This window comes from Physeter macrocephalus, chromosome 6 (genome assembly GCF_002837175.3).
Source record: "Physeter macrocephalus isolate SW-GA chromosome 6, ASM283717v5, whole genome shotgun sequence".
In the NCBI taxonomy this organism is placed as follows: Eukaryota; Metazoa; Chordata; class Mammalia; order Artiodactyla; family Physeteridae; genus Physeter; species Physeter macrocephalus.
Window position 1 is genome coordinate 72,467,169 of NC_041219.1, and position 22,779 is coordinate 72,489,947.

General features: G+C 40.3%; 1 protein-coding gene across 3 annotated transcripts in view; it reads right to left on the bottom strand.

Annotated features, from left to right (window-relative positions):
* KRAS (KRAS proto-oncogene, GTPase) overlaps positions 1 to 19,193 on the bottom strand; it is a 35,603-nt gene extending 16,410 nt beyond the window's left edge. Inside the window, exons 1-2 of one of the 3 annotated variants that reach the window (XM_024129092.2) lie at positions 19,032 to 19,193; positions 15,075 to 15,196 (exon numbers count right to left, since the gene is read on the bottom strand). In XM_024129092.2, coding sequence (XP_023984860.1) covers positions 15,075 to 15,185 — 111 coding nt within the window. In that variant the 5' untranslated portion in view covers positions 15,186 to 15,196; positions 19,032 to 19,193. The remainder of the gene's footprint in view (positions 1 to 15,074; positions 15,197 to 19,031) is intronic. The other 2 variants (XM_055085512.1, XM_055085513.1) reach the window with 2 other exon arrangements.
* Between the last annotated feature and the right edge of the window lie 3,586 nt (positions 19,194 to 22,779).

The window sequence follows — 22,779 nt, forward strand, 5'->3', positions numbered from 1 at the left end:
TCGCATTCTTCACTTACCAGTACTAGCTGAAGTTAACCTTATGGTTAATGGTTTCTTTAATCTTTAAAATTTTCTATCAACAATGAAATTAAAGACTATAGCTTCTGTAGCCACACAAATCTATACCTAAGGTGTGGCTGGAGGATTACGCACATGTGCCCACAGGTATCGCCTCTAAGATGTATACCTCAGTGAACTCCCATTTACAAAATTTTCAAACACTCCGTGTTTCAAAAGTATATAATGTGAAATATTAGTAGTTTCCGCATGCATTTCATAGCATGTTCCCATGATGAACACTCCATCAAAGGGACTAAGAAACTGGGAAAGCAGTCCCTATTCATTCCTATTATCTTTTCCCTTCTAAACCCCAAAGATATTGAAAGCAAAATTCCGAGTCACATTCTGTTATTGAAAAAAAGTCATCTACAACCTTCCTATAAACAATGAGGAAGAATCTGCTGATTACAAATAACAGGTTTAGGTTAAAAATTCAGTATTTCCCAAGTTTATTTTTATTTATTTATTTATTTACTTATTTATTTATATTTCTTTTTTTAAAAAAAATAAATTTACTTATTTATTTATTTTTGGCTGTACTGGGTCTCCGTTGCTGCGCACAGACTTTCTCTAGTTACGGTGAGCAGGGGCTGCTCTTCGTTGCGGTGCGCGCGCTTCTCATTGCGGTGGCTTCTCTTGTTGTGGAGCACGGGCTCTAGGCACGCGGGCTTCAGTAGCTGTGGCTCGCGGGCTCTAGAGCGCAGGCTCAGTAGTTGTGTGCACGGGCTTAGTTGCTCCATGGCAAGTGGGATCTTCCGGACCAGGGCTCGAACCCGTGTCCCCTGCATTGGCAGGCAGATTCTTAACCATTGCGCCACGCAGGGAAGCCCCCAAGTTAATTTTAACTACAGTCATCCTCAGAAGCATAATTAGTCGCTGAGCTATATAAAAAGGCAGTGCAACTTGGTAAAAACTTAAGAACAAAAGTGTTAAATGGCGAGATCTGATTTGAAAAGAAATGACACGTTTTAAGACAAAGCAGACAGCAAGCGCGACAAGATTTTGTTTAGCCAGAAGAAAAAAAGTATATGGAAGTAGAAAAAAATGTATGCATCAATGTATAATCTTTCCCAACATGAGAGCCTAAATAAGGGTACAGCAAACTGTGGCCCACAGGCCAAATCCTGCCCACCTGGTTTTTGTATGGTCTATGAGCCAAGAACAGTTTTTAAATGGTTGTTTAAAAACAAACAAACAAAAAAAAAAAACAAAGATTATGTGACAAAGACCCAATTGACCCTTTATATTTTGCCAACCCCTGCTCTAAGCTAATAAAATACCTTACCACAAATCTAAAGTACTCTCAACACGTATTATTCCTTTTATATTTAAAACAAAAAATCATCATTGAGAAAGTACAGGTTATCAAAGCCTGACCAGTTTAAAACCACATAAATTCCACAATGAAACTAGTTAAAGACAGAGCAAGAAAAGAATCAAGACTTCACATTTTTAATTAGTATTTTTCCAGCCTTTCAAACAGAATAAACTTTTAGATCAGATACATAGGTTACTAACATCCTTTGGAAACTAGGATAAAAGAAAGCCACTTAAAAACTAACTCAACATAATAAAATATTAAATGAAGGAAAGTTATTCCATAGATTTCCCCTTACTCCCAACTAAAGTACTATTTTTTTAATTTACTGAAGTAGTAGGAAAAAAAAAAGAGAAAAATAAACTTTTCTAAATGAAATATAGTATGCTGGCAAAAGTTAAACACAGAAGTCAAGCATTTCTGGTGATACAGTAACAGGTACAATCCTTTTGGAAAGCAAGTACAGTACTTATCAAGAGCCATACCAATGTTCATAGCCTTTGACACAGTAATGCCACTTCTGGTAAGAGATGCTAAGAAAATATGGTTTATTTTTTTAAAACGACAGCTAAAATGGAGATATACTTAACATGGCATCCTAAATCATCATACCATAAAAAAAAAAATTACACAGGCGTTTAATACCCACAATCTTATGCCGTTTATCTATTTTCAAAACATACTCCAAATCCAAGCACTCACGACCATCACCCTAGTCCAATGTGACTGTCTCACACAATCTCCTGCAACTGCTTCCTAGCAGTTGTTGTTACTCCTACAGTCTATTCTCCACATAGCAGCTGGTGATCCTATTATAATTTGTAACTATGTATTTATGTGTAATTGTTCAAGTCTATACCCCCTACTTGGCTTTAAACTCCATGATGGTAGGGCTCACATCTGTTTTGCTCACCACTATGCACCCTGTGTGTCAGTCTTAAACACAGCAGGTAATCAGTACTGTCTGTTAAAGAAATGAATAAACCCATTCAATGTAAATATATGCAGACACTGTAAAAATAAACACAAGTTTAAGATATTATAAATTATATTAAAACAATGAAGCTGTAAATTTTAAAATTATACATTAAGAGTATTTTAATAAATGTATTCAAGCAAGTTTTATATAATATTAAAAATTTTAATTACTATTAATGTCAAAATATAAACAAAATATATAGAGATTTTTAAACATTTTGGGGAGGGAAGAGAATAAGATTACAGAGAACATGAAGGCCTTTAACTGTATTAAGTTTTATATCTTGAAAAAGAAAAAAGGATCTAAAGCAAATGTGGCAGAATGTTAAGACAGGGAAAACTTGGTTTGGGGCGCACATGACGGTCATGGTATTACTTTTCCATATGGCATTAAGGGTGTACCCATTCCATCACCACTCACTCAACAATAGGTTTCATATTTTTATTTTTGTCAGCTTGTTAGACCAAAAATCCTATTGTTTTAATATCTATTTCTTTGAGGATTAGTAATGTTATATAGTTTTTCTTTTTCATATTTATTCCCATTACCTGTGTCCTTTGCCCATTTGGAATTTTTGTCTTTTTTGTACTGGCTTAATTTTTTAAAAGTGTTTTCCAATTTATTAACATGCCTTCAAGTCTTGTTTTATGTACAGAAACTCATCTGCAGACCCAATGGAGGACTTCGAAAGTTAAGACTATATCTTTCGAGAATGAGATACACTCACTGACCAGGACATCATTTTGTCATTTTTCTATTATAATTAACAGTAACCAAATTACTCAGTACATTCATATGTCAACATATTCAATTCAGTTTTCCAACTCAGGCAGTTAAAGTTAACCCTGTCATGGGAAGACATAGTATAGCCAAAACAAAACAAAACAAAAACTAAAGAAATTAGTAACTTTTATTAAAAGTAACCTTATTACTATTAATAGTAATTATGACAGCCAACATTTACTTAGCCCTTATTTATATGTTGGATACTGTGATAAGCATATTACAAGCCTTATCCCATTTAATCTCCATCTTCATGCTGCTGATTCCATCAGATGCTCTTGTAAATAAATATGAATAGGACTGCTGGAAATGTCAGCTGAAGTATTACTTGAGGATTTACTTCTGAAATGTTTGTAAGATTTTCCTAATGCGTTATTATAAGTATTTTTCATGTACTGCTAAATAACACCTATAGGAAAAAACAAGAAACTTACTTTTACCCTCTTAATGCTCAAATATTTTGTTACTCTTCTAAAAGATTATTTGAATCATCGTAGAATGATGTGTTACACTATTGGTTATAAACCATCAAAAGTTGTTGTACACAGCTAGTTCTCAAAGACAGCTAAAAACATGTACAATAGCCCGGGATGTTAGAATTATAATAGGAAAGAAACAAGGAATTGGGGATATATAAGCACAGGCTTATTTGTTAGTTCATTCCCACCTACCTACTCCATTCTCCCTTGCAACACAGGAACACTTAGTAAAAATCTTCTGAATGTCATATACTGTGCTAGGCATTATAGTTTCTAACCTCAAAGAGCTAGGTCTGGTGGAAGAGATATGAATGTAAACAAGTAATTTAAACACAATGAAATAAATGCAACAACACCTTATGGAGAACAAAGTACAATGGTGACAAACAGGAGAAGACATCAACTTTGCTTGTATGAATTAAGAAAGACAGGAGGGCCACTCCAGGCAGGAAGGAGCAAAGAGAATGCACAAAAACAGGAAACAGCATGTTGAATACATGGAACCAAGAAGTTCAACACAATTTTAGCTTAGAGGGATTATAGGTAAGTAGAAGTGAAACTGCACCATCAAGCAGAGGCCAGCTTATGGAGGGTCTAATATGCCATCTTAAGAAGTTCTGAACTTCATCTTATACTAAATCACTAAAAGATTTTTAAGTAGGAGGGAGGATCAGATCAACAATGTCCACTGTTAGCATTATTATGACAAATGAGACCAGACTGGAGGCTGGGAGATGAGTTTAGGAAACTTTTACAAGAAATTACAGAACCTGGCCCTGGTGGCGCAGTGGTAAAGAACCCGTGCCAATGCAGGGGACATGGGTTCGATCCCTGGTCCGGGAAGATCCCACATGCCTCGGAGCCACTAAGCCCGTGCGCCACAACTACTGAGCCTGCGCTCTAGAGCCCACGAGCCACAACTACTGAAGCCCACGCACCTAGAGCCCATGCTCCGCAACAAGAGAAGCCACCACAATGAGAAGCCCACACACTGCAACAAAGAGCAGCCCCCGCTCGCCACAACTAGAGAAAGCCCACGTGCCGCAAGGAAGACCCCACGCAGCCAAAAATAAAATAAATAAAAGAAATGACAGAACCTGAACTAAGGCAGCAAAAGCAGTAAGATGGAGAAGATTAAACAGTTTTGAGAAATACTTAACGGGTAAAATTGACAGAACAACCCTCATTCATCACTTACAGTAATATCATTCAAAATGGCCAAAAAGAGGAAACAATCCAAATGCCCATCAACTGATGAATACATAAACAAATATCCATACAAGAGAATATTATTCAGCCGTAAAAAGGAATGAAGTATTGAAACATGTGACAACATAGATGAACCTTGAAAATATCCTACATGAAAGAAGCCAGATACAAAAGGCCACATATTGTATGATTTCAATTACATGAAATATTCAGAACAGGCAAATCCACAGAGACAGAAAGTAGATTAATGGTTGCCAGGGGCTGGCAGGAGAAGGGATTGGGGAGTGACTGCTAATTGGTATGGGGTGATAAAAATGTGACAGAATTAGATGGGGTGATGGTTGCATAACTTTGTGAATATACTAAAAACCACCTAACTGTATACTTTAGAGGATGAATTTTATGTTACGTGAATTATGTCTCAATTTTTTTTTAATGGCAGAGCTTATTGTTTAGAGATGGGAACATAATGGGAAGGGGAGAGGAAAAGATGTTTGGGGCATGTTGAATTCCGTATGTTCGTGGGTTGCTCTGGTGCTATGAACCGTAGGCAGCTTTGATATACAGGGCTGATGCTCAGGGCCGAAGTCTAGGCTAAAGATACACTCCTGAATCTTCAATCTATGTCACCCGCAGAACTCCACTTACTTGCAGTGTGAGTATGGGCAAACTACTTAATCTCTAGTCTACTCTAAGCTATTGTTTCTTTTGCTGTAAAAGCGGGTAAATAATAATGCAGAGGACTTTGTATACAGGTTAGGATTAAAGACCATGAAAAAGTGCTCTAAAAGTTAACTATTATTTCATATTTTACATTGTACATGCTATTATAGGCCCAAAAGGTAGGGGGCAGGCCACGGGCTACTAGGAACTGTATAGCAACAGCAGTATCTTGCCCTTATAAAAATCACTGGACATCTACATTTGGACTACTTTTTCCAAAACCACTCACTGTATTTCAAAATAAATATAAGGGAGCTGGACAAGCTCCAGGGAAAAAGAGCTAAAACTCTGAGGTTTATGAAGGATTACTGTATTGATTAGGGAGCAAGGGTGTTAAAAAGAGCCTAACACCTTCTGTCTCATGACAGAATTTTTGGTTAAGACATTCATTAGAAGTAAGGATAAAGAAAACAGGGCTTCCCACTGGCGGCACAGTGGTTGGGAATCTGCCTGCCAGTGCGGGGGACACAGGTTCGAGCCCTGGTCTGGGACGATCCCACATGCTGCGGAGCAACTAGGCCCGTGAGCCACAACTACTGAGCCTGCGCGAGCCTGCACGTCTGGAGCCTGTGCTCCGCAACGGGAGAGGCTGCGACAGTGAGAGGCCCACGCACCGTGATGAAGAATGGCCCCCACTCACCGTAACTGGAGAAAGCCCTCTCACAGAAACGAAGACCCAACACAGCCAAAAATAAATAAATAAATAAATAAATAAATTTATTAAAAAAAAAAAAAAAAAGCCAACAAAGAAATATTCTCCAAACCAATGATATTAAAGAAAAGAAGTCCAAATTTAAAAAAACAAAAACAAAAAAAACCAAAGACTTCTTTACTACATAATGGACATTTGAAATGATAAGAATGTTGAATCTCAGCTTAGGACTAGAGAATAAAATGTGTACTATGTCCAAGAGATAAAATCTGAATAAACTCAAGGAAAATTTGCATAACAGATTTTGAAAATAAGGACATCTGTAACCTGTTGAAGTCACGTGGCATTCTCCCACAAATTATCACTTGATGCCAAGGTCAGAATGTGAGGCTGGATCAATCATGGATCCAATCTTAATAATTACAGATGTCAATATAATTTTCATATTTTGAATTATTATATCTCTCAGCTGTTCTTTAACTGGCCTAATACAAATTCCTTTAACTGTACCTCTTTATCTGTAATACATCTGTATTATCCAATTTGTTGAGGTTTTAAAAAGGGGGGAAGAAAGTAAATATGAAGTAATCTGATGGTATCTAATACTCTAGTGACTTCTCTCCCTCAAAAATTAGGATTTATTTCTCCCTCTCAAACAGTATATGCTTTCTTTTTTTTTTTTGTAGTACGCGGGCCTCTCACTGCTGTGGCCTCTCCCATCGCAGAGCACAGGCTCCGGACGCTCAAGCTCAGCGGCCATGGCTCACGGGCCTAGCCGCTCCGCGGCACGTGGGATCTTCCCGGACCGGGGCACGAACCCACATCCCCTGCATCGGCAGGAGGACTCTCAACCACTGAGCCACCAGGGAAGCCCAGTATATGCTCATTTTTAAAAAAACAAAAACACTACAGAGTTTGGCATATGTCCTACCATATTTTAGTACATATTCACCTTGTTTTTAATAAACAGACTCATACTCTACACAAAGTGCTACGATACAGCTTCTCTTACATAATGGACAGTTTTTCAATGTTAGTACATATAGATCTACCTAATCCTTTTTGACAACTGTATAATATAATTTGTACAAAGATACCGTAACTTACCTCACCTATTCCCTACTGGTAGATGTGTAGATTATTTCCACTTTTAAAAATTATAAACAACACTGCAATAACACTCCTAGGTATACATCTTAAACACTTATCCAACTGAATCTTTCAGATAAATTTCTGAAAGAAATTGATTCTAAGTGGAATCAATTGGTCAAAGGACATGTAGTTTCCATTTTGATACATACTGCCAAACTGATGACCTCCAGAAAGTTTATAAGAAGGTATACCCTCACTACAGCATAAAGAGTACACATTTTCCATACCTTTCCAGGCCTGTTATCATTTTAATCTTAGCCAACATGAAAATAAAAGATGTTATTTATTGTTTGAACTTGCATTTCTAAATTAATGAAGTATCTTTTAATATGTTTCGACAGTACTTTTTGTGTGAGTGTGGATAGGCTGGCTATTTATATGCCTTTTTTTTCCTATTTGGATGTTTGCTTTTTTCTAATTCAAATACAGGAGAGCTTCCTGATTGATACATGATGTAAGTAGTTTTCCCAGGTTTCCATCTGTCTTGGATTTCTGTTAAAGGTGTTTTCGTCTTTATGTAGCCAAATAGCTCAAGCTTTTCCTAAATGGTTTAAGAATACTTTGAAAATGAAAAGGATCCCTACTTTTCTCAGTGGAGAAAAATATTTAATCCCAATTCCACAAATAAAAAAGCTAACCTAATTTATTCAATCTGTGTTGATTGACATTATCATTTTTATTTCAATAGCTGTCTAATGTTTAACATTAAAACTTACACAAGGTAGAACCAGTGTTCTCATCATGGAAGAAAGAAGACATGGAGGAAGAATGAACTCATGATTTTTAAATAAAATCTACTGCTTAGCTCTGTCTGTTGAAAAGGGTCTAGAAGCAGTGACACTCCAGTAGCAATACCACCTAACATCCAGGACTTAATTTCTAAATATCATTCCCTAGTAAAAGGAAGTAGAGCTCTCTGGACAAATGGCTGAATCCAGGGTAGGGACAGGGAAAGAACAAAGGGAACCTGGAATACACTGTGCCAGAAAGTAAGAAAGAGCTCAAAAACTGATGGGGACGTGTCAAAAAGATACAGAGGCCAGCTTGAAAGGGATTCCACTGGCCAAATCAAAAATATACTTGTGGGCTTCCCTGGTGGTGCAGTGCTTGAGAGTCCGCCTGCCGATGCAGGGGACACAGGTTCGTGCCCCGGTCCAGGAAGATCCCACATGCCGCGGAGCAGCTGGGCCCGTGAGCCATGGCCGCTGAGCCTGCGCGTCTGGAGCCTGTGCTCCGCAACGCAACGGGAGAGGCCACAACAGTGAGAAGCCCGCGTACCGCAAAAAAAAAAAAAAAAAAAAAAAAAAAATATATATATATATATGTATATACATACATATATATACCTGAGCACCAAAATCAATAATGACAAGAATAGACTTTAACGCATCAAATGAAAAAAGAATCCATGAGTCTGTACGGATACAAATAAGACAAACCAAATAAATAAGGAGAGGGAAAAGAAAAGAGAGAAACCTTACTTACGGTAGATGTCAAATAATAAATGTAGAAATAATGACAGAGTTAGATTACCTACCACTTTGCAGTCATTATGGTGGTAGTTTGTTCTGGTTAGAATTATCAGTGGCTACTACATCCCACTGGGTGCAAATATGTTGGAGAACAAGATATTTATAGTCTCAAAGTATCTCCCCACAGAGTACATATTAATTATAAAAGAACTAAAGACACCTTTACAGAGAGAGAACTGATAGATATGACCTTAACCAAATAACCAATGTTAACATAACATCATCAATAATGGGACAAGCCAGCATCTTGTGCCTCCTGATGTGATACACCAAGGAGGGTATAACATCACTTACATAGTATTTCTACCAAAAATGTTTAATCCAAATCTGACCAAGAGGAAACAATCAGACAAAACTAAACGCAAGGACATTCTACAAAACAACTGGCCTGAATTCTTCAAAAAGTGCCACTGTCACAAATGATTAAGAAAAGCTGAGAAACTGTTCTAGCTTGTGAGACATGACACCTGATTTTTGATCCTGGGATCAGGAAAAAAAAAAAACAAAAACGAATTGCTGAGAGCACATTCTGGGAACTGATAAAATTTGAATATGGACTATATGTTAGATAAAGCATTGTATCAATGTTGAATGTCCTAAATTTTGTCACTGCGTTGTAGTTATACAATGAATTATTCTTGTTGTTAGAAGAGGGTCAGCAAACTTGTTCCGTAAAGGACCAGACAGTACTTGGTCTCTGTTGCAGCCACTCAGCTCTGCCACTGTAGTGCAAAAGCAGTCACAGACAACATGTAAACACTCAAGCACAGCTGTGCCCCAATAAAACTTTACAGAAACCGACACAGGCTGTATTTGGCCAGCAGGCAGGCCATAGTTCACAGATCCTTGTGTTTAGAGGTAAAGGGTCCTAACATACACAACTTATTCTCAAAAAGTGCAGCAAAAATAAATAATATGTATTCATGTATGTATGTGTACATACACAGGCACACACGCATAAAGTGACTACGTCTAGTTTAAAGGTTAAGAGGTATTCACTGTACTATTTTTCACTACTTTTCCATAGGTTTGAAATTTTCAAAATAGGAAGTTCAAAAGTTACCTACAGTAAGCAATATAGCCCTACTTAATCCTCTCAAATATTTTGTTTTTACTACCCAATTTCTAATTTTATTACATTAAGATCACAATAATATAACTGTTCCATAAACCTAGGCACTATGAGACAATATAATTAAGAGATATAAGAAATCTATCGCCCTCCTAAAGCATAAAGCCTTTAAATTAAGTTATATATAATTAGGATCACTGTCTAGAAACACTGCTCTTCCAAATACATCGCAGACTAATAACCTCCATGAAGGCAGTCATGCGGCTCCTTTTGCTCCTCAGCGTATCTCTAGACCGTAGGAAGGCTGCATGGTACAGAGTAGGCACTAATAACACTTATGGAATTAAGAAATTAGCTGCATTGTTTAAACCAGACTCTTAAGAGATGCTAAACGATAAAGTTTTCTTTTCCTTTCATTTATTTCCATTGCCAACTTTCATTTGCATGTTTTTAAAGCTTTGTATTTATAAAAACCCAAGTTAGAATAAAACGTGTCCAATAATTTTCAACATTCAGGGCTCAATAGTTATTATTAATACTTATTTTTAAATTGACCTAAATACAGTGCCTGAATTTTGTCAGTTTATTCTAAAAATCAGGCGTTCTCAACTATTCTACGGTCCTATAAAAATTTACAAAATGTGAACTTTCACAATTTGCCACTTTTGAATAGGCCCTTCCTAACACCCCATGTAACACATCACTAAGCTCTGAACTCTGTAAGGTACCTCCTATGTGTATGAAAAGAAATTCACAGAGCCACAGTGCCCCTTCTCATTCCCTCAGACAAAGTGACCTCAAGCAGTGCTAACAAGGGCACCACCCTATTTTCTCCTACACTGCCACATTTCCTTTCTTAGTCAAAAATATTCACCCACATATTTAATTAGTTAGGCCTAACTGGTCCACACAGTAATCTTAATAACATTAGCAAAGTAAAACTGATACTTTAGATTTTTTTTTGACTTTAGATTGTTAGAACATTAGTTATACAAAATAAGTCTTTTAAATAAAATGTATATAGTTATAAATTGATTATACCCACAGTTTAAACAGAAAAAAATATCCAAACTTAGGATTTCATTTTTTATTATAAAAGCAAATAAGTTGACCAGTAGAGGGCACTCACTTGAAAGGGGGGGGAAGAGTGGCCACAGTCTTGAAGAGAAATGGATTTACATAACTGCTGTGCTGTACCTTGTTTTAAAAACAATGTTTTAACAGAACGCGAGTGTAAGCTAATATAACATATTGTTAGTTTAGAAAATGTAAGGTTTAAATCTATACTATGTTAAAAAATCTAACATAAACCATATTCAGGGACTTGGGCCTCACAATTTACAGGACATTTAAAGCTGTATGTAAAGCACAGTATTGGGGTCTCAACCTCAGCACTGCTGACATTCTGGACCATGTCATTATTTGCTGAGGGGCCCTCCTGTGCACTGCAGGAGGAGTAACAGAACCCCGGCCTCTGCCCACTACAGAGGCCAGTAGCAGCCCCCTCCTCAAGCTATGACAGCCAAAAACATCTCCAGATTTAGCCAAATGTCCCGAGGGGCAAAGTCATCACCTATTCCTTGTTAATAACTACTGATACATATGTTAAAAAAACAAAACCAAAAAAACAGAAAAATAACAGCTTACAATATTAAACAGTGCTTTTCTTACACCACTCTTCAATACTGGTTTAGTATTACAAATTTTCTCTCTATAATTTAAATACCTTAATCAGCAATTCCATAATTAACACGGAAACATTTTTTAAAAGAGAAACTGATAGATCTTGGTGAATAAACACTCAACGGCTCAGAGCACTAAAGATGGAACAAATCAATCCAATTATGACTCCATTCTTTCTTACTGACTAGAAAACTGTTTCATCAAAGAAGGGCATAATACTTGGACTGAATTAGAAATGTCACATTAATAGGAGCATACAGATGTCAATGAATTGGAGACTGGGAAAAAATACTTCTTTCTATATCTATTTTTATATTGTATCCAGTAGATACTTGTTATATATTTGCTAACTGACCAACTGACAGTTCTGATCTCTACTTCCATTTTTCTGCTTCCACCAAATTTTACCTTAGAAAACACATTTCAGAGAACATGTTTTTATAAGAACATGATATCCAAACTATAAAAACATATATTATTTCTAGCCTGGTATTGTGTTTGGGGACTGAGTTTTTAATAATCCTGCACCACTAACAAGGTATTCCATTATCTCTTGGAACTCTTCAGTGGGCTTCATAAAAGATAAAGGTAAAATCTTTTCAGAACAGAAGTAAAGGTGATCATCATGTGCAAATATAAACATGCTCCATCTACGTGTCATACCTAATTCTATATCATATCTCTGCTATTAAGATGCCATCAGATAGTACGCTAAGTTCAAATTTTGATATATTAATAATCTGAATCAGCCTCCAACACTAAATATTTTTAGCTTGAAGGCTAATTTTTCATTTTTAAAAAACTATACAAGGGTGCAGTGGAAATTCCACTTAACTTGGTCTCAGAAAACTTAAAATTCCACCACTTGCTAGCTTAAGCATCCTTATGCAAGTTACAATCTCTCAGAGACCATTTTTATTGATAAAATGAAAGAAACAATGACCACCTTCCTTACCTAGCTCATAGTTTTGGGTTGGCCAAAAAGTTCATTTGGGTTTTTCCATAACATGAAAAACTCGAACGAACTTTTTGGCCAACCCAATATAAATCTCTGAAAATTCTAAACCACTAGAAAATATGGTATTAGTTAATTAAAATTTTTTCCTAAACTTCTCTCCATTTGTTTAATGCAGAAAAACTGATGAGAACTCCAAATGTGCAAAGTCTATGACCTCTCTTATTTTCTCTGACCTACACTGTTCACCTACCAGAAACTTAACAGCAGTAGTGATACCCACTACCCTTCAACTTTTTACAAAAACATCATGTCAGTATTTTTGTTTAACCACTTATGAAAATAAACTACTAAATTCTCTTGCTTTTCTTCTACTTGAACTACACCAAAAATTCAATGTGTCAGTTCCCTCAGAGACTCACTGTAACTTGGGAGATAAGAGACAATCTCTGATAACCATTTCCCAGGTGGCTACACCAGTGACGGAATGTCAGTTTCAAAGTTCACAGGTAATCAATGCTTCCCTGGGTCAAGTCTTCTGGTTTGGCAGAAATCATAATCAGAGTTAATGGGTCTGAGTTTATAAACTTTTTTTACCTTCCCCCAAAATAAAGGATTGACTTTTAGCTTTATTTCTTTAAGATTTATATTGCACTTTAACAATTTTGACCAAAAGGTTTCCTAACCTTTTTTTTTAAATCACATTCTTATACATCATTCTTGACCTCTGATAGGAAACAGAGTGTAATGGAATTCTTCAGATTTTTAGAAAAGATGGAGGGCACTTTTGCTCAAATCATATTCCAGAATCCCAGGAAAACTGCCATGCTTAACTTAAATTCTGTTAAAATGTCCTTTTACTTCCAATTTAAATGGTGGAGTATGACGAGTAACCTTGGCTTTAGAAATAGGTGAACTATTTAATCCTCCTCAAAGTAAAAAATAAACAAAACCATTAGCATTGAATTGACTTGCCAAGAGGAAATACAGAGAGACTATTACATAGCTGGTCCACTTCAGTTAGACTCTTCCCCTTTTACTAATGCAAATTATTAAACTTGGAAGCCAAATGAAAGCTGCTTCTATGTTTAAATCAGATCTTTGTAAATAAGGGTTATTTCTTCATTTTTTTCCCTCCAGTACCAGAAATATTTGACATTTCCTTATGAACATTTCCTTGTCAATCCTCAAAAGTTCTACACTGCACAAACATCTTCCCAAGGCCAACAATGCCCTCAGAACCTACCTAAGTGCAGTCAAGGTGTTTTTTTTTAAGACATTACACAGCATGGTACCTTAACAGGGCATTTTTGACCTATTCTAGACCCTACAGCTTGGGACTCAGAGAAAGTTATGGGAAATTTTTCAGAGCTGATTAAAAAAACTGGTATATCAGACCTAGTATAAAAGCTAAGGGATTAGGATTGCTTACCCTGGGGTAAAGAAGAAATAATCTAATAACATAAATCTATTTCAAAGATGAGCTGATATTATGTTAAACTTAACAGGAAGATTCAGATTATGCATGAAATACGCTAATAATTACATTCTGGAAATTAGTTAACAAGGACAGTTGTGTGCCATTCCCTCCTGCAGGTCTTTGGGATTAAACAAATCCTTATCTACTTGAGATCATCTGAGTATAGTGCTGCCAGAAGGCAGTGGGAAACATACTACGTGACCTCTCAAGGTCTCTGCTAGGCCTTTATTCTAACATTTTGCTGTTGGCCATTCCTTTGGTACATTTTTATGAAACTGAAAAAGTCTGAAAATTATTCATTAATCAATTTGTAATAAAAAAACAATTCTAACATTGCCTTGAATAAACTGAAAAAGGGCTGTAAAGCAAAAGTAAGGATTGGTGATGGTATTCTTACATATCACCTGATATACATATACATAAACGCAAAGAATGAGCTTTCTAAAATGCATCAGGTAGTTGTAGGTTCTCCACTACTTCAATGTGAAGAGAAAATATGAAAATACTACTAATTCAGTGTTTTTAATTCAATCAGCAAATGATTACACTTCACCAGTATCAATCAACTCTACATGTGACATCAAAATACCAAAAAAAAATACCAAAACCCCGTAAAAATAATAGCCACATTTTTTTAAAAAAAGACTGTTAGATATGTCTCATCTTACACATAAGGTGTAAGTTCACATTTTCACCCTGTGAGAAAACACTGAAATACACTTCCAATCAAAATGCACATACACTAACACAGAGTGAACGTCACTCACAGATAGTATTATTGTCCTGAGAGAAAACAGGCTGGTGTCTCATATCTACGGTTACTTATAATATCAGAGTAATGCCTTGAAATCCAAGTACATTTTAGATAACTTAATAAAAGTATTATCAGTATAACTACCTTGTAATGAGTAGTCACAGAAAATGATCAGAGAAACCTTTTTTTGTACCCAAAGGATGGGCCTGCACAAATCAATATGCATATGAAAACAAGATTTACCTCTATCGTAGGATCATATTCATCCACAAAGTGATTCTGAATTAGCTGTATCGTCAAGGCACTCTTGCCTACGCCACCAGCTCCAACTACCACAAGTTTATATTCAGTCATTTTCAGCAGGCCTTATGACAAAAATGGAAATGTGACTCAATTAGAACGTGTGCCACACGTGAGGTTAATATAACCCAAACACTCTATCAATACCTCTTAACACAAGTTCACCTTTATATGGAACATTATTTCAAAATACCTCACAAAATTCAATGACAAAAACTCCAGTTGACTACAGATGTGTATTGTAATGAATTGTACTTCGTTGACAAACTCCTCCATCAGCATTTGAGAAAAACTCATTCAGAGTACATAGTTCTTTTACCTTGCATTCAGGCTGCTCTATCTCAAGAGCCCGTCTGCTCTTCTGCAGCAGGTAATGGCTCTCGAAGGAGCAGGCCATGACTTCACTCAGTACAAGTGTCAAGCACACTGCTCTATACCTTGAGGACACACCCACACAAAACTTGCTCACAGCTATCGCCACAGTATTCCTCATCCACTCGGGCCCCTAATAAAGAGTTACAAGTGGATACACTGAGTGCCTCTGTTGGGGCCAACAGCTACAGAAAACTTTTTAAAAGCATCATCATAGTAGTTCTCCTGGACAGTTAGCAAGGATCAGATGGGAGTGGGGGGAGGACTGTCAAATAAAGCTGGACAGTACACTGGGAAAATAAAAACTGAGATGCCAAAGCAGATAAGGACGATACCTGGTGACATTTAAATCTGTACATTAACTGCTGGGGAAAATAACGGTGTAAAAACTAAGAGAACTTCGAGAATTTTTAACTAACTATTCAGTACAGATGATCTGATCATCAATCACAATCTATAATGCTGTATCAGTGCTGAAAAATAGCACTTTGCACAAGAAAAATATAATTATATATTATTTAAAGACAAGCACACTTTTAATGAGAGAATTTTTAAAAGATGTATTTCTCAGTAATCCACATGACTTTTATTCTCTGCTTCTCATACATCATCTCCCAACAGTAGCAATAAATATCGACAACTTGTAAGGCTAACGGCGCCAAGACAGAAAATATTTTTTTAGTCAGCTGTTTCAAACTTTTTGAAATGAAAATGAATTTATTTACAATCTCCTTTCCCTCAATAACTACATGATATTACTACAAATAAGTAGTGAACTGCAGAAAGAATGGCAGTCAATGAACAATAATTTATTTCAGGGTAGGTAGCTCAAAATTAATGAATGTACAGATATTGTATATAAACACTATATACATGCAGCATCCTATTTACCGAAAACCAAGAATTATCCCAATAGGCACCCCACCACCCTACCCCTCAAAAAGTAATATGTTTTTCCAAGTGATAACATACTAACTACCTCTTCACGCTATTCCTGAACCTACTCACAGAGAGCAGACAGGCCAGACAACTGTCGTACCACAGTTCCTCCCTGGCCTGCTCTGTGCCACCTAGCCTTGTCTAGGGCCACCACAAACATGTATCACATCCTGTTTGCTCGCCCTTTTCATTCCTAATATTGACCACAGCAAATGGGATAGGTGAGGATAATCTCACCAAAATGTATCCTCTAGTTCCCTGCCCAGCCCACCCCTCCAATAAAATTTGGATAGCCTAGAACGGTAGCTCTCAAGATGTGTTCCAGGAACCCATTAGAGTTCCTAAGACTTTTGGAGAGGGCCCAAGAGGTCAAAAACTGGTTTCACGATAATGCTATGATGTGATTTACCCTTTCCACTCTTATTCGCTCACAAGTGTACAGAATTTTCCAGATGTGTGATAAAAGATTGAATACAGAAGGAGATGTGAGGATCCAGCTGTCTACTAAACCATATAATTAGAGATTTGCAAAAGTGCAAAACAATGCCACTCTGCTCACAATTTTTGTGTTTGTTTTGGAAAAGTTACTTTTCATTAAAAATTCTACTTCTGTTACCAAGTAATGGGCTTATTATTTCTTTTTTTAATGAATTAATATTTTTTTAATTCTCAATTTTAATTTCTATTGTGCTAAATATTGACACACTCCAAACTGGGATCTTCAATAATTTTTAAGAGTGTAAAGGGGTCCAGGTCCTTATGACCAATAAGTTTGCTAGCCTAAAAGAGATTGTGGACAAATACTGGATTAGAGCTTAGTTGTACATACATATGTGAATTCTGAAAGACACACACCTTCTGGTCTACTTCTTTACGCAGTGGTTATTTCTGAAAAAAATCTTTGACTTGGATTTCAAAAATCAAGTAATATTTAAACCCACTGGAGAGAACTGGGTTCCCGAAGAAGATCAATAGGCCAGAAGGAGCCCCCTCACCCAACACTACAAAAGCTAGCAAGCGGTGGAAGTGGGAACAGAACTGAACAGTCTGTTCAGGAAAAGAATTTTCACTTTGTCATAAAACAAAATGAATTATCATTTCGTCTACTATCTCTTAAAACCAAGAATGCCTGTGGATGGATACAGTCTAAAGTAAACAGTATTGTTATCAACCATATTTGTCATCTCTAGTCTATTACATGCCCGAGTCAGCATTTTGGACCTTAGTCACCTAAGAATGACATCACTCATAAGGTTGATTCTGAGATGATTATGAACACTTTTTTCCCTTTGTGATTTCTTTTTGAATGATTTTTTTCCATTACAAATGTAACATGTATATTGTGTAAAAAATTAGAAAATACCTTTCTGTTCTTAACCCCTTATTTTGGTGGATATCAAGATTTAAGAAGGCTACTTGAGGACTTCAACTACAGCATGCACATGCCTAAGAGTATTTCAGGCAGTCGGCTGGCAGATTGCTACAATTAACTCCTCTGGTAGGTCAGTTAAAAAAAAAAAAAATTGTGTGACAGCCGTTTAGGAGTACGGTAATAACTCCTGGGATGGGGGTCAAATTTGTACGCATAAGGGTAATACAGAAGAGATGGTGGAAAGGACAACAACAGGCAAATTAAACTTCAAATACAATTCTAGCTATTGCTGTCTACACTCAACTAGCAAGGAAAAAGCCCTGCTTCTGCTCTGCGGGTTTGCTGCGTGTGTTTTAACTTGACAAAGCAAAACAGACCTTCTGGGATTAACTTTTTCTTTTTCACTAAGTACAGGCTTTATGTTGAGGGTGTTGGCCACCTGTTCTTCCACCACCATCTCTACCTCAACCTCCTCCTTTGTGGCCACAGCAATGTCACAGCCCATACATGGGGGAGGGGAGCAGTCAGGAACTCGGCTGCAGATGCATTTTTTTCCAAACACAATAACCTCAAACAGTGGTCTCTAAGCACTTTCCTCTGCGCTCCAAAACGCGACCTCCCCTCTTACTCATATATCCCCCTACACACTGAAAAAAGGACCACAAGCCGTCCAGCCTGCGCTCGAGGGAGAAGTTTATACCCTCGTCCTAGAGATGCGAGATGCAGCAGAGAAGGCAGTAACCGAGGCAGCCGAGGGCTGGGAAGGGAGGAAGAGGTGCGGGAGCGAAGGGAGAGGGAAGGACGGCGAGGGGGAGGGGAGGCTGGAGAGCAGCGGGAGTAACCTCCACCGCACCCGAGCGCCCCGAGGGGCGGCCCGCCCGGCCCGCGAGTTTCACCCCGGCCGCCTCCAGCGGCGGCTCTCGGGGAGGAGGAAGGAAGGGGTTCCCCGTCCAGGAAGCAGCACCAGCGGCGGCCGCCTCCAGCCTCACCCTCCTCAGCCCCGCACCGCCCATTCCTCATTCCCCGCGTCGCCGCGTCCCCGCGTCTACCCCGGCAGACCTCCCCCCACCCCGTCCGCCCGCCCGGGCCTCGCGCCCGCGCCCCCTCCCCGCCCCTCCGGGGACCCCCAATTCATTCACTCGCCGCCGGCCCCGCCCGGCGCCGGAGAGGAGGGTCGGGACCCCGGTAGGGGCCAGGAGGGGTGGTCCGCTCCGTACCTCTCTCCCGCACCTGGGAGCCGCCGAGCCTCTGGCCCCCGCCGCCGCCTTCAGTGCCTGCGCCGCGCTCTCTCCCCGTCCGAAATGGCGGGGGCCGGGAGTACTGGCCGAGCCGCCGCCGCCACCGCCGCCGCCGCCGCCGCCGCCGCCGCCACCGCCGCCGCTGTGCCTCCGCCGCCGCGGCCGCCGCCTAGGGAAATCGAGCTCCGAGAGCACCGATGAGTTCGGGGCCGGGCGGCCGCAAAGGGCAGAGCTATCGATGCGCTCGGCGCTCGATTCCTCTCCAGACGAGAGTGCGGGGAGGGAGCGGCTGAGGGCGGTGTGGGAAGAGGGAAGAGCGAGCCTGCGAGCGCCGCCGGGGAGAGGGAGGGGGCCGGGGCCGGCCGTGGAGGGGGCGGACCAGGCCGGCGGAGGAGGGGCGGGGGCCGGGCCGGCGGAGGAAGCGGGCGGCCGGGGCGGTGGAGGGTTGGGGGCGCGCGGCCGGCGAAGGCGGGGCGGTTCTGGGCGGTGCCTCGGCGCGCGCTGGTGAGCGGGAGGGGGCGCCGGCGGACCCACGCGGGACCCGCCCCCAAGCTTCAGCTGCAGCGCCCAGGTCTCAGTCGCAGGCTCGGACCCGGGCCCGCGCGCGCTCCTCTGCGCCCACCCGGGAGACGCCACAGGCACCCCGCCGCGCCCCTCTCTGGTCCACACGGTGGAGCTGCGAAGATCCCGCCACCCCTGGGGTCGGCCTACACTTGGGCACCTTCATTTACTATCTTTTACTGCAAGTAAATAAACATGCAGTCAACCAAAGTGGGAGGCGACTTGGGTGATTTACGGAGAGACCTGGCCGCCAGTTCCCCGGCCCGGGGCTTTCTGAGCACGCCTTGGTGAATACCATTCTCCACACTCTGGGGCTGGGAACCTAGCCCCAGGCCCAGACAAACGCGACAAAGCCTTTCATCACTAATTAAGGGGGAGGGGGTCAGTTGTTTTTCGTTGTTGTTTTTATGGATATTTCGAAGCCATCAAGGGTCACTCAAAACGGCGACCTGAAATGTACCTATTGCCCCTGACAGCACAAGCAGGCGACAGACTATTTTTAAATAGAAGTGCCCTTAATAGTCTAGACCTGAGGAGAATCATTCAAACATTAATTAGAAGACAGATTAATCACTTAACGTTCAGGGAGTTAACACATTAAACAATGGAACCATTAAATCTGCTAGCATGCCCAGAGCCTGCGTTGATAAACTACCTAGAAAGGTTTGGGGGAGTTTTCTTCTAAAGATTGAGGCCTGGCAGACCCGCACCTATACCTAATAGGACCACCCATCTGAGTCTCTACTTGCAGTTCTGTACCTCTACTCCGCCTCATAGAACAGGAAGAATAACACAGTTATGTTAAATCCCAACTAGTAAGTCTGTTAACCTAGGCCTGACACCAACTGGCCCCTTTTCTTCCTACCCCTTATGTGGGCTGTACTCTGCAAGGCAGGGTCCTGCCTCCCCCTCCTGGCCCTTGGTACCAGGTGGAAGAGGCAGAAGAGAGGAGGTGGAAAACAGGGAAGGGAAAAGAATATACCTGCTCTAGTTCAGGTAGATGCTAAACGTTTTGCACATATCATCTTATTTAATCATCACAACAACCTCATGAAGTCCGATGCTCTTCTCTAGTTTACCCAGGAGGAAAATTTAGAGAGGTTAGAAATGGGGCCCAAGTTCACACAGCTGAAAGGAAGTATCCTTCATGTCAGATCGCGTTTGCTCCTCTGCTTCCCACTCAGAGGGGCTCCCATCCTGCTGAATATAAAAGCATGCATCTTCTCCAGGTTCTCTATGGGCTTAAATTATTTGACACCCCTGCCTCCTTTCCTCTCTGAGCTCTTACCCAATAGTCCACCTTCCTCACTTCCAGACTTACATGCTGGTTCCTGGCTGTTCCTTGAAATGCAGGCAGGCTTCTGCAGGGAATTTGCACGTGCTGCTTCTTTATCTGGAACACACTGTATATCCACAAAGCTTCCTTTGACACTTATAAATCTTTGTTCAAATGTCTTCTTCTAATGAGTTTCCCAAAAAGATCATCTGATATTGCATCTCTCCCTCCTTCCTCCCAAATCCTCTCTCTCTTCCTGTTTTATTTTTTTCCAGAACACTTATCACCTTCTAATATACCATATAACTTACTTATTTTGTTTTCTTGTCTCTCTCCTGTCAGAATATAAGCTCCATAAGGGCAGGGATTTTTTGTCTGTTTTGTTTGTTTTTTTTTTTTTTTTGCGGTACGCGGGCCTCTCACTGTTGTGGCCTCTCCCGTTGCGGAGCACAGGCTCCGGACGCGCAGGCTCAGCGGCCGTGGCTCACGGGCCCAGCCGCTCTGCAGCATGTGGGATCTTCCCGGACCGGGGCACGAACCCGTGTCCCCTGCATCGGCAGGCGGACTCTCAACCACTGCGCCACCAGGGAAGCCCTTGTCTGTTTTACTTACTGCTACAAACACAATAGGCACTCAGTAAATGTATGGAATGTGGAATGAGTGAAGTTATGTACCCTGCTTCAGAACTGTGTGAATCTAAATCCTTCCTTAGACACAATGCCTTAAAGTCTCTGTAATCTCTGTGTTCACAGTCTTACAAAATCTGCCTTTAAACTCACCCACATCGCTTTCTGATAAACCACACCCTAGGGAGTCTAGAAAAGTCTGCACAGAGTGGACACAGTTTTTGTTAAGTGAATGAATTTGCACTTATTTGTACGTTGCTTTGTAGTCACTCTTCAATGTAAATCACAGATTTATTTTGTCCAACTTCAAGTACATGATAAGCTCTTGTTTTCTGTGACAGCTGCTAATACAATGCTCTCCCTGTAGTTGGTGCTCCATAAATCTTAAAAGGACTGTAATATAGAAGAGGGAAAAGCTTTATATAGCACTTTTATGCTGAGTGTGAAAATTCTGGCATTAGCAGAAACCTAATCCATCCACGTGTCTCAGTTATCATCTGGGCTCAGGATTGCCAAAACAGACCTGTATCCCACTCTCTGTTCTGTGCACTCTACACCCCTGCCTCACCTCACACACTTTCTTTCTTCTTCCTTTTCTCACCTACAGTAATGGATACACATTCATGACAAGCCTTTCCACCATTTGGTCCTGAGCGCTCTCTCAGAGCAAGCATCCTCCTCCCCAACACTCTTTCCCTGACCCAGGGCTTAGAGCAGTGGGTCTCAAGGGAAAGCACTTCATGAATCACCAGGCATACTTACAAAAATGCAAGTTCCTAGGCCCCTGATCCAGATATTCCATTCAGTTGGTCTAAGGTGAGCCGGAAATCTTCATTTTTAACCAATCAGGTGATCCTAAACTGGTGGTTGGCAGTCTGGACACTGAGAAACTCTGATCTAGTTACTCAAATTCCTCTCTCCTTGGCAGCTGCACTTTCTGCTAGCTTTGGGGATTTCTCTTCCTCAAGCCCAGTGGCTGCACTGAGTAGCCTCCCTGGCTCTCCCTTTCTTTGCCCTCCTCAAGGACAAGTGCACAGGCCCACACTGTGATTACAATGGGAAAAGAGAGAGGGAATAACAAAAAATATAAACGTAGGGCTTCCCTGGTGGCGCAGTGGTTGAGAGTCCGCCTGCCGATGCAGGGGACACGGGTTCGTGCCCCGGTCTGGGAAGATCCCACGTGCCGCGGAGCGGCTGGGCCCATGAGCCATGGCCGCTGAGCCTGCGCGTCCGGAGCCTGTGCTCCGCAACGGGAGAGGCCACA